General features: G+C 48.1%; 1 protein-coding gene across 1 annotated transcript in view; it reads right to left on the bottom strand.

Annotated features, from left to right (window-relative positions):
- Positions 1-7,854: 7,854 nt before the first annotated feature.
- Positions 7,855-12,840, bottom strand: part of LOC115458282 (insulin receptor substrate 1-B-like) — a 65,232-nt gene continuing 60,246 nt past the window's right edge. The window contains exon 3 of the mRNA XM_030188146.1: positions 7,855-7,926. Coding sequence (XP_030044006.1) covers positions 7,919-7,926 — 8 coding nt within the window. The 3' untranslated portion in view covers positions 7,855-7,918. The remainder of the gene's footprint in view (positions 7,927-12,840) is intronic.

The raw sequence follows: 12,840 nt of genomic DNA on the forward strand, positions 1-12,840 counted from the left end.
AGAGCGGAGTTCTGCCCACCCACCCATCTTGGGCCCAGGCCCACCCAAAATTGTGTGTCTGGCTACGCCCCTGGACAGGAGCCTCTTTTTTTTTCTACCACATTCTCCTCCCCCTTTACCCTTCACTTATTTCCAACTTATTTATTGATACACTAGACACGGAGAATTTGGGGAGGGGAGAGGGGGGAAGTAACACAAGAGAATAAAGCAAGAGGCAAGTTTTGCTGAGATAACCAGGGAAAAGGGGGTGAGGCAGCCGGCTTAAGGCATGGGTAGAATTCAGGCTTTTGCATCTGTACAGTTTCAGCCTTGGAATCGGCATTCAAGCATCTGAGCTTGGTGGTGGTGCAGAAAAGGCATCATTAACACATTCTGGGTCCAATGGCATAAAATGAACAAAGGACAGAAGCTAAAGGGTAGGATTATATATAGAGAGAGGAATTATGGATAAAATTCAAAAGGAGCAGTATTAGGACAATGTTTAAATGTAGCAGTAATGAAAACGATCCAAGACTTGCGCTTATATCACAGTCTAAGAAATTTTAGAGGTCCGTTTACAAAGGCACGTTAAGAGCCTATGTGCACGCAGCTCGCATCAAACCAGCATTACTGCCCAGTTAGCATATGCGCCTGGCGGTAATTCGTGGGCCAAAAACACACGATACAAAATCATTTTTTTTTTACTGCAGGGGCGTTCCCCAGCGGTAAATCGGCAGTTGGCGTGCACTGGATAGTTACCGCTCGGGTAACGCATGAGCTCTTACCACTACGTCAACAGATAGCGTTAAGGGCTCAGGCTGTAAATACACACGCGCTGGTTTTAATTTTGCGGCACATTCCCCCCCCCCCAAAAAAAAGTCCTTTTTTTTTTTCCAGAGACGGTGGAGAAATGGTCCAGCGTGCATCCGATACACGCGTCCACACTACCGCAGGCCACTTTTTGGGGCGCCTTTGTAAAAGGCCCCCTTAGTGTTTTAGAAAAGCTGAAGACTTCTCCTGGTTAGTTGTGCCACTTCAATTTACTTAATTTCATAACAGCAGAGCCATCGGAGCTCATCCCCCGCCCCAAAAGTGGTGAAGAATAAATGCGGCATGGCCAGTTCGAAGATGCAAAACGGTGATTCAGTTTTGCTTTTAAAAAAGGGACATAACCAGTGGCGTCGCGAGGGCAGCTGACACCCGGGGCAGGTCGCCGCTGCACACCCCCCCGGGTGCAGCGCGGCGCACTCTCCCCCCCCCCCCCCCCCGCCGAGAACATACCTGGAAGGCGGTGAGGGGCGGGCGGGAGAGCCAATCCGCCGAGTGCACGCCGCTTGGGGGTGTCGGCGCCTCGCTGGTTCCCTGCTCTCTCTGCCCCGGAACAGGAAGTAACCTGTTCCAGGGCAGAGAGAGCAAGGAACCAGCGAGGCGCCGACACCCCTCAGCGGCGTGCACCCGGGGTGAACCGCCCCGCCCCCCCCCACGCCACTGGATATAACTATTATTTTAATGAAGTAAAGAACGTATTAAGAGAGAAACCCAGAAACAAAACCAACAGAACTAATGAAACAAACACCTCATCAATAATGAGTTTTAAATTGACCATTTGTCCCAGTTCTTTGAAGATGGTGGTAGTGAAAGCTAGCATTCAAATCCAAGATGCCCTGGCGCAGGTCCAGAGGATACAGCCACAGTAGACGGGGTGCGCAAATGGGCCTAAAAACCTGAATTTCACCACCTATGCGGCTACTAAGGTTCACAATTGTACTAAAGTCCCAAAATCCAACATGACTAGAACATACAGAAAGCAATCGTTATCGCATACCATTCATATGATTTGCAATTTACAGTCTAGGTGACGTGGAGGCGTATTTTCAAAGCACTTAGGGCCAGGGGCGTAGCCAGACCTCTGCGGGAGGGGGGGTACAAAGCCCAAGGTGAGGGGGCACACTTTAGGCCCCCCCCCCACCTCCGCCAGGTACCTTGGGGACCCCCGCCAGCTGAAGTCCTCTTCAGCGCGTTCGCTGATCTGTTTCTGTGAGTCCTAACTCCTGACGTCCTGCACATTCCTATGTGCAGGACGTCAGGAGTCAAGACTCACAGAAACAGATCAGCGAACGCACCGGAGACTGGCGCTGAAGAGGACTTCGGCTGGCGGGGCTTAGGGACCCCCACCAGCAAAGTTACCTGGGCAGCGGCGGTCAAAAGTAGAGGGGGCCAGGGCTAAATCTGTGGGGGCACATGCCCCCGTGGCCCCACCTAGCTACGCCCCTGCTTAGGGCCCTGTTTACTATGTAGCACTAAGAGCACATTAGTGTTTATCACACGCGTTAATGATTAGCACGAGCTAAACACCAAGTCGCACAAAGGAACATATGGGGGACTCTAGCATTTTGCGGGTGCTCGAAACACTAGAGCAGTTTAGTAAACAGGGCCCTCGGACTTACAAAGTTCCTTTTCTACCTTAGGGGAGCTCCCAGCGGTAAATCGTCAGTTGGCGTGCACTGGATGGTTACGCTAGCGGCAGGGAGCATTTTTTTCCCACGAGCCAGGGCCCTTTTTACTGCAGCGGATTAAAAAAAAAGTCCCCCAGTACATATGGCCATGCGATAAGAGAACTCTTACTGCATGGCTATGCGCCAGGGAGCCATTACTGCTCCCGCGCTAAGCAGGCGGTAACCAGGCAAAGAGCGGTGATGCCCCGCCAGGTTCTCGCCACAGAAGCCGTTTCCAGGGGTTTTATTCCCCCCCCCCCCCCCCCCAGAAATGACGTGCGCTCGGGAAAACGAGCCCCATAGCAGATTAAGAGGACAAAGAGGGACGTCATCTAAATGGTTTTATTTCTAGTTTCTTAGGAAGAAAATTTTTTTTGAGGGGGTGGGGGGGGGGGGGGGTCTTTTACTAAGGTGAGCTAGCAGTTTTAGCTCACGCTAAAAATCAGCTGGCGCTAAACACCGACACACGCTAAAAATCAGCTGGCACTAAACACCGACATCTCAGCATTTAGTGCGTACTAAAAACGCTAGCGCACCTTTAGTAAAAGAGGCCCTTAGTTAATAAACCAAGCACAACATATCGAGGAGTGTTTAGAAGGACTAGATGTTCCTACAATGGTACCTGCCAAGAGATAGCTGGGACTGTGTAGAAGAACCAAATATATTTTGTACACACCTGGACTTTTACCATGACACGATTCATTATAATTCCCTACTTCCGAGTACTCCAGCCTGACAGATAAGTCTATGATACCAAAGAGGAGCCCTGCTGCTTCTCGTGCTTATCCTAACGCAAAAAGATTTTTTTTTTTTTTTTTTACAAACATGTTATGACTTTAAATAAGTTTAACGGCAGTCGCCAACCTTGATTAAGTGCTAAAGCATGAAAAGAAGATTAAGTAACAAAATAAATCTTGCCATAACATAGCAGGAACTACGCACAGGGCCGAGAAGCCCTGTAACACACTGAAACAATCAGTATCTGCATTTGCACGGCCTGGCCATGTGCACAGCGATATACCGGACAGACCCGATCTGCTGGCTGTGAATACAGAAAAACCACAAATATCAGAATGCTTTGGGGACTTAAAACAGAAAAAAGCAGAAGGGCGTTGCCACCTCAGCCCTTGCAGGAGGTAGTAACTGTTTGGTTTTATTATACGAGGATAGTAAATCGAGGCCTAAAAATATACTGACAGGATGCAAGCAGGGGCCTAGCCAGACTTCGGCGGTGGGGGGGGGGGGGTCCAGAGCCCGAGGTGAGGGGGCACGTTTTAGCCCCCCCACGCCACTTTTGACCTCCCCGTCCCTTTTTGACCCCCCTCCTGCCACCGCCAATCCTCCCCCGCCAGGTACCTTTGCTGGCGGGGGTCCCCAACCCCCGCCAGCCGAAGTCCCCTTCAGCGCCGGGTCTCCGAGTCCGGCGCATTCGCTGATCTGGATTCTGTCGGTCCGGACGTCCTGCACGTTCCTACGTGCAGAACGTCAGGACTCCTAGAAACAGAATCCAGATCAGCAACGCGCCAGAGACCGGCGCTGAAGAGGACTTTGGCTGGCGGGGATTGGGGACCCCCGCCAGCAAAGGTACCTGACGGCGAAGGCGGGAGAGGGATGGCGGGGGGGGGGGGGGCGAACGTAGCAGGGGAGGGTCAGTGGCGAGGGAGTGAAAGCAGGGGGGCAAGGGCTAAATCTATGGGGGCCCATGCCCCCCCGTGGCCCCACCTAGCTACGCCCCTGGTTGCAAGGTTCTTTTTCAGCATTAGGAAAGGCAACATAAAATGAGAAATGTGTCTAGAGGGCTCGCCCTGTGCATCTGAATGGACAGAAGTATAGCAGCAGCCGTTCAGTTTCCCCGAGAGCCGCTGTGCCCTTAACCTGTTCAGCCGCACAGCTCTCCCCCCTCTTCCTTGGGGACTGGGATTTGGTAGGCACAGGAGAGCCTGAAGCGCTTAACGCCAGCAGAACCCAAAATACTGATCAGTGGAACTGAGGTCTGGAGGTAGAAGTAATAAGGCTTTGATTTCGGGGTGGAAATATTTATGTATTTCTTTCAATGTATTCCCTTCCAAACCCCAATACTTGATCTCAGTGGTAAGGGGACAGTAAACCCAGAGATTCTAGCCTTCCTTGTAAAGCAAAGGCAGCTACAATGGTGCCTGAGTATCTCCTTTTATGGCTATAAGAATGTACTTATTTTTTAAAAAATATATATGGGTCAGTACTCAATGCGATTTAACTAGCCAGAAACAGATCCTGGCTGTTAAGTCACCTATTTGAACCTAACCACTAATTTTCAATGGCACTTAACCGGTTACCCCTGAACTGAAAATTGACTATTTTGGGGGTGTTCCGGGGGCGCAGTCAGCACCTGGCTGGTTAAGTGCCGATATTCAGCACTTAAGGGGCCAGGTTAACCACATAAATAGGACCACGAACAAAGCAAGTCCTATCTTTATCGTGGTAGCCCATAGCAAGCTAAGGGCTGAATATCACATTTAACTGGTTACGTGTTAACCGGCTCAGCAAACCTGGAAATTCAATACTGGTGCCTAGACATGGCCCGGCACTGCATTTCCATGTTTAACGCTGGCAGCGGTCAGCAAAATGCCAACTGCCACTGGCTGAATATTTGGCCCATAATTTTTACACAGCAATCACGTTTTCCCTAGCACAATATTTAAGCAACATGGGAACTCCAAAGGAAACCTCTCTAACCCTGGTCAATCACTGACTAGACTTGCAGGGTCTGCCTTTATCGTCTGCAGTTTCAAACTACTATTACAACACACTAAATATATGAACTATAAATGTATGTTAAAGCTTTATGATGTAGCTGTAAGGCTCTCACAAGGTCCCAATAACTGAGTAATAATATTAACATAAAGCTCCCTTGCTAGAATTGAAGATCGGGAACCATTTTTTGCACTGGTCAACCTGTATCCACCTCTTTCTCCTGTCCCAGAACGATTCCCAGTATAAATTCAGATGCAAGAAATGAAACGGCCACACATTTTCTGTTGCATCTTGACTGGAAACGAGCCATTACCGTCAATATTTTCAGCCTTTGCCAAGGCAACAAGTTATATAAAGGGGTTTCTCTCTGGGCTGTACTGACTGCTGACAGAAAGAAGCAGAAGCTGGCACTGTACCTACATCCTGGCAGGGTAGCACCATAGCCGTCCGACCAGTAAAGGAATGTTTTACAACAGGACATATAACTGGTCTCGGACTCATGAGTCTCCCTAAGAAAATGAGGATGTCAAAAATCAGGCCAGACCCAGAAAATTGCTTGAATCAGCTATTGGGAAGGCAGGCTTAAGGAAGCCCCTCGCCCAACGCTTAATTCTAGTTTGCCTACTGAAAAGGGACTCTCAGAACGCAAACGATGTTGGGTGTTTAAAAAAAACAAAACAAAATCAGATCTGGCTTAGCCTGGATCCAGCTGAGATGAAGCTACCTATAGCAAGGCTACTACTCAAATGGAGGGGGGAGGAAAAAAAATCAGTCTCATCGTTGGAGGTAGTTTCATTTTAAGGGTTGTGGCAGCAATGTACTTCAGAGAGCTGATCAATCAAATAGTAAACATTTCAATTGAGATTTTTTTTCTACCTATTACCCTTGTCTTTAGGACCTCAGCAGCGGTTTAGCAGCAGTTTTAAGTCACAACCACTGAAAAATGAATCTTGGAAGAATAACTCCCACTTCCTACTAGGGTTACCATTTTGTGTCCTCTGAAAAAGAGGACACATGTCACGCCCCCTACCCGCCCCCGCCACACCTCATGCCCCGCCACTGCCACGCCCCTTCAGGTCCTCTTTCCGCCCCTATCCCCCCCCCCGTCACATAGTCCCCTCCCCCCCCATCACATACCCCCCCTCACTTACTATCTAGCCCTGGTGGTCTAGTAGCGTCTTCTCTTCGGGGCAGGAAAGAGCCCCCTCTTTCCTGCCCGTAGCGCTGCCTGCCCTTGCCTGCTGCATCCTCCTCGGTATGGCTGGGGATTCAAAATGGCCACCGAGAGTTGAAGCGGCCTCGCGAGAGTTCAACTCTTGGCGGCCATTTTGAATCCCCAGGCAGACCGAGAAGGATGATAGACAGGGGAGGCAGCGCTCCGGGCAGGAAAGAGGGGGCTCTTTCCTGCCCCGGAGACGTCACTAGACCACCAGGGAACATGGTAAGGAAGGGGAGGGGACGGGAGACCAGACCCACGGCGCCGATCGCCCACCGCACGCACGCGCCTGCCCGCACCCACGCCCACGTTTGTCCAGAAATCCGGACAAACGTGGGCGCAGGCATAATCCGCTGGACGCCCCGGACATAGCCCTCAAAAAGAGGACATGTCCGGGGAAATCCGGACGTATGGTAACCCTACTTCCTACCAATCTCCCCATCACCACAAGCACCACCAAAACAGAGCAAATCTGGTCCTCAGCAGGCCCAAAGCTCTGCTGCTGTTAAAGCCAGATGGGACAACTCTTTCTAAACACCATCTTAGAATTTATCACCTGTGTCTCTTTTTTTTGCTGAGGGGGAGGAAGAGGAGGAAATAGGTGAACCAAACATTGTTGTAAGAGACTAAATGAAAGGGAGCATCCCAGTCCATATTCTTATTACCTAGGAGCCCAAAATTCCAAATAATCCCATACAAGAATCCCATGTGTTATCATTATATGGTTGAAACTCTTAAAATAAGACCCAAGATTAGAAGAAAAAGTTTTAAAGCTTCATATTCAACAGCTCAGGCTAGAACTTTATCTAGGGGTTGCAGATATAGTGACCCCTTCCCCTCCTTCATTATTCCCACCCCCCAACCAAAACAAGAAAAAAAATATATCCTTTCTTGAGAACATCACGGTTGTTGCAGAAATGTCTACAACACCCAAACGTACACAGCACATTAATTCCAGAAGCGAGGGAAAGATACATCCCCTTCAAGGACAACCCTGGACAGATTCATTCCTCCCCCCCCCCCCCCCCAGCCCAATTTCCCAGTCCTTAGGGAGGAGGGTAAAGGGTCCAGAGAGGATGGAGGAGAACATCCCAGAAAAAGCTGCCTTTGAATTTGCGAGAAATAAAAGGCACTTAAAAGAAAGGCTCTTTCCTGCAAAAAAAATAAAATACAAATTAAAATGTTAAATTTCAAGCAATAACTGAACAACTGGGCTACAAAACCCAACACTTTGGCCTTTTAGAACAGTTCAGGCACAGATTTTGGCAATGGCAAAGCTCAGCACAGGAAAAAAAAAATGTCCAAAGAAAAAAAAAAATTAATTCACAAAGAAGATGGAAAGGCACAGAGCCAGTTCAGAGGCTGTTTTCTCTCTCCTGGAGGAGGGTGGGCTGCGTCCCTTTCCCACCAACATTTCTGATTTGTACAGTTCTCTCGTACCACCACCGACATGAAGGCAGACAGGGAGCGGACAATCATCTGCAGAAGGAAAACATCAACATTCTTTTCAGGAGAAAGAGGGGAGAGAAGAGAACAAAAAAAATCTGGATTAGCATGGATACCAAAAAGAATTTTACAGAACAGCATTTAGCACGTGAACTAAAGTTGGTAGGCTTAATGACAGGGATACTGCTGAACACATTACAGAGATCTGAAGAAATCATCCCCAGCACTGGCAGCCTTTAATAAAAGCGACTCAAAACAGTCAAGGCAGACAAACAGGCAAGGAGACACTGCCAAAGTACACTAGCACCCCACCCAGCTAACACAGCACAGCCATTGCACAAACTGCACTCCGACCACCTCCTCTATGCTGTAGTATTGTGCTGAGGTGCACAGGCAGAGCTGTTGGGAGGCGTACTCTCTAAGAAAATGAATAGTCAAAGACACTGCAGCTGTGTTATCTCACGTAAGAGCCTGGGCACAGACACCCTTCCATCCTAAATGTCTGCAGCCTCCAGCATTTCAAGTTAATAGGTCTCCAAAAGAAGCCACCCAACCAGAACAAGCCCAGACTCTTGAAACCAACCAAACGGGAGGGAGGGCAAAGCGGTAGAGGAGGGCAGAGCCCTGAGGGATGAGAACCATAAATCGATTATGAAATCTCTACACACCAGGCAAATGAGATTCATGAGTTTTTAATTAAGAGATAGCTCAGTTACCCTGGTGCAAGAGCCAAGGCAGCTTTTGTTTATTTGCACTGGATCTGGAGCTGCTCCCAAAAAAGTTTAACCAGGTCTTATGCTACAGACTGGCAGATCACACAGGGAGCCTGGAACCTGGGCCGGCAGGTGTCACAGCTCAGCTCCAGGCCTGCTGGGTTACAGGAACTGGAGAAATTAATGGCCCTCGCAGCAAGGGGGGCTTTGACAATGCAGCTGCTACTGTAATAAATCACAGTTTTAAGCACCTAGTCAGGAGCTCCAGCACCCTTGGCCTTCTTCCTTCCCAAGCAGTTAAATTTATGAGCAACAGCAGGCTACAGGGTCTTTTCCTGGGGTTTGGGTTTCAGTTCTGAAGAGCAATTTGGCAATGTCCAACTATGTTTTATGCAATTTCCATCACACATACAACGTGATTAAGCAAGGAACAGCTATCTCGGGAAGCATGTCCGGTATCACGTCTCTGTATAAAAGTGATAGATCTACTTTTTCAGTGGAGGGTGCTGTAGAACCACACCATTAAAAAAGTCTGCTCAGAGCGTGATGTTGTGGACATGAAAGATCATCGCTGTCACACAGCCAGCCTCTGCATTAGTCCAGCTCTTTTTGCCTCAGGAAGCCACTTAGATTGTAAGCTTTTAAAGGCAGGTACTTATTCCACCTGAATTACAAAAATGCTGGAAAGCTATGCAGAGCATCAAGAAATATGGGTTAATATTCCAAAAAAAAAAAAAAAAAAGATACCCCCCCTCCCCCCCCCAAAAAAAAAACCATGCAAAATGTCTTCCTCATTCTGGGGTCCTTTTACTAAGTTGCGGCAAAAAGTGGCCTTTGCACGCCCTTAAGTGATGTAAAAAATGGTCTTTTTGTGTTTTTTCTACTAATGGCCATATGAGCAGGCCATTAAAACTTTTTACCACGTGAGCACTTACTGCTGCCCATTTTGTGGGTAGTACAGGCTCAAGAGGCATTCCTGCACTAACCAGTTAATGGTTAGTGCACGCTAATCTGGCAGTTACCGCAGGATGCCATTTTAAGCTGCATTAGGCATGCATTAGCACAACGCAGCTCAGTAAAAGGGCCCCTCTATTGCCCACAACACACAAAGAAAAAAAAACCACACACACACATACAACATAGCCAATGTCACTGGCAATAGTGCAGATGAACAAAATGGCCGCCTCCACATCTTACTGGACCGTGTACTAAAACACAGAGATGGGTTTGTTAGTAAACAAGTAAAAGTACTGGCTTCAAAAGTAGTGAAGTAAAAGTAGAAAAGTCTTATCCAAAACATTTACTCAAGTAATAAAGTACAGCTCTTAAAACAACAAAAAGTATTCTTAACAAGTTGGATCACAGAAAAGTATGTTTACAAGCTAACTTCCAAGGAGTTACACAAGGCCCTCCCTAGAAAAAAAAAAACACCCTGAACATTGCAGTGGGCAGAAAAAGATTAATACACCTATTGGAAAACAAAACAAGCTGAATTAGTACAGATCAGTCCTACACAGACCAGGGGCGTATCTGGAATCCAGCGGTAGGGGGGGCCAGAGCCAGAGAGGGGGGGGGCACATTTTTGCCTCCCTTACCCCCCCCCCCCCGCCCCCTCCCTGCCGTCAACCCTCCCCCGCTGCTTACTTTTGCTGGCGGGGGGCCCCAACCCCCGCCAGCCGAGGTCCGACCCGCAGTCTTCATATTTCGTCTTCCTCCATGGCTATGCTGCAAGGAAGTAACGCTGCAGTGCTAATTCGCTGAATCCAGTTCGGAGTCTGACGTCGCAGCACATTGTACGCGCGTACAACGTGCTGCGATGTCAGACTCCGAACTGGATTCAACGAAGCAGCACTGCAGCGTTACTTCCTTGCAGCATGGCCACGGAGGAAGACAAAATATGAAGACTGCGGGTCAGACCTCGGCTGGCGGGGGTTGGGGCCCCCCGCCAGCAAAAGTAAGCAGCGGGGGAGGGTTGACGGCGGGGAGGGGGGCCAGGGCGAAATCTGCGGGGGCCCAGGCCCCTGTGGCCCCACGCAGATACGCCCGACACAGACACTTGATGCTCACAGAATACCTGGCCTTTTTCATTTTATTTATTTATTTAAATCCCACCTTTTCCCACCTATTTGCAGGTTCAAAGTGGCTTACATAGTATTGTTAACATAGTTCTTCCAGTATCAAGTATATCAGGTATAGTTAGTATTGTGTAGAGATTAATTAAGGGAAGAAAGAGGAAGGAAGGGATTTATTAGGGTATTTCTAGAAGGTGGGCTTTCATAACTGAATGGGTTGGTGAGGTGGATTAGTGGGGCTGTAGGTTCTCATTGTAGGCCTTGTTGAAGAAATATGTATAGAATAAGTAACCACAAATTAAAAACAGAAATATGTAGACACAAATTAAACTGAACCGCCGAGAAGCCATACGGTGCAAAACCAAAGAAACAAACAGCGACATGTCCCTTTGTACCATGCAAAATATAACGAGAGATGTACATTTCAAAAACTTACATATTCAGTTGCTACATTAAAAATTAACAAATAAAACAAAAGCAGAAAATAAAGTGATGCGTTTTTATTGGACTGACATTACGTTTGTTGACTAGTTTTTGGTGGCCAAAACTTCCTTCCTTACGTCAGGACAAGCATACTATTACAGCAGTATACTGTCGCAACCTGAAGAAGTAGGGTTTGGTCTCCCAAAGTTAATAAAAATCGTATATAGTCCAATATAAAGGTGTCACCTTTTTTTTTTTGTATTTTTCTTTTATTTATTTTTAAAGTGAACCAACACGGCTACCACATCCTTAAAAAAAAGTTTCTTTTTTGTCTACTTTTGCTGTCTGGCCATTAAATTTTTCTAATTGTGTTTCAAGTCTCTGGTTACTGTTTTCCTGATTTCTTTTAACTCTCTATCCAAGGGTCTCCTGGCCACGTGTCATTTTTTTCCATTCTTTTTCACCTCTTCCACTATAACCAACTCCAACACGGATCTGTTCCAGCTCTGTGGATGCTTGAGCACCCTCAATACTTTGACTGTGTCCAGGGAGGGGTAATTTCTTTTGGGTTTAGCATCCCCAATCATTTTGAAACGTCGACTCCAATGCTTCCACCTATACAGTTTTGCCCAATTTCTCTCACTCTCCCCAGCCCATAGACTCTATTTCCCCTTTACCTAGTATCACTCCATCTCTCTCTCTCTTTCCCTCTCCCTCCCCTCCCATCCAGTCTTGCCCAATTTCTGTCTCCTTCAGCCCATAGCCTCTGTCCCTCCCCCACTTTTATCCAGTTCCACCCCATCTCTCTCTCTGTCACTCTCTCTCCATCCCCATCCAGCCAGTCTTGGCTAATTTCTCTCTCTTCCCTCCCCCCCCCCCCCCCCCCCATCCACTGTGGCCCTTCAGCACACAGTCTCCTTCCCTCCTGGGCACCTCTGCCAGGTGCTAATAAAATTACCATGGGAGACACGGGGGGAGGGGAGCCCAGTACTCTGCAGCACCGCTAGTACTTCCTGTGCCAGTCGTGGAAGTTTACATCAGAGGGGGCGGGCCTGGCGCAGGCAGCATTAGCAGAACCGCAGAGAGCCGGGTCTCACACGTCTCCCATGGTAGTATATTAACACGAGTCCGGCAGAGGTGCAACGGGAGGGAGGGAGCAAACGGTGCTGCAGAGTCATGATGAACGGGAGGGGAAAGGGAGCGGCCCCTGCACACAGTGAAGGTGCGGTTCAGGCAGGGGAGGCAGCTGAGCCTGACTACAACAAAGGAATAGCCAACGAAGAGCAGTTCTGGGCAGGTATAGAGGGCGGGGACTAGGGTTTCCAGGTGATTTCAGACCCTGGTTTGCATCTGATTGGGCCAGAACTGCCAGTCCCAGCTCAGCTGTTTTGGGGACCAGAAGTTCAGGCCCAATCAGATGCAAAGCCGCATCTGACATCGTTTGGAAAGCAGAGGGATGGAAAACACTTTTTTTTTAAACTACTTTCCAAATTTGTACTTTGTTTCTTTCTCCTTTCCTTATCCAGTCAGTCAAGTATGGTTCTCGGTCACTCTATGGATCAGCGTTCACCACTGCCTTCCGATCTCTCACAGTTTCATTCAGTTCCATGTTCATTCCAGTATCTTTCCTTGATAGTTCTTGGGAGGCCTCTTTCTTTTGTCACTATCCATTCCAAGTACTTTATTACTAAGTACAAAAGTACAGCTTAAATGTAAGTTGTTACAAGTAAAAGTACTGCCAATTGTATGCGAGTAATGTAACA

This window comes from Microcaecilia unicolor, chromosome 14 (genome assembly GCF_901765095.1).
Source record: "Microcaecilia unicolor chromosome 14, aMicUni1.1, whole genome shotgun sequence".
NCBI classification, from domain to species: domain Eukaryota; kingdom Metazoa; phylum Chordata; class Amphibia; order Gymnophiona; family Siphonopidae; genus Microcaecilia; species Microcaecilia unicolor.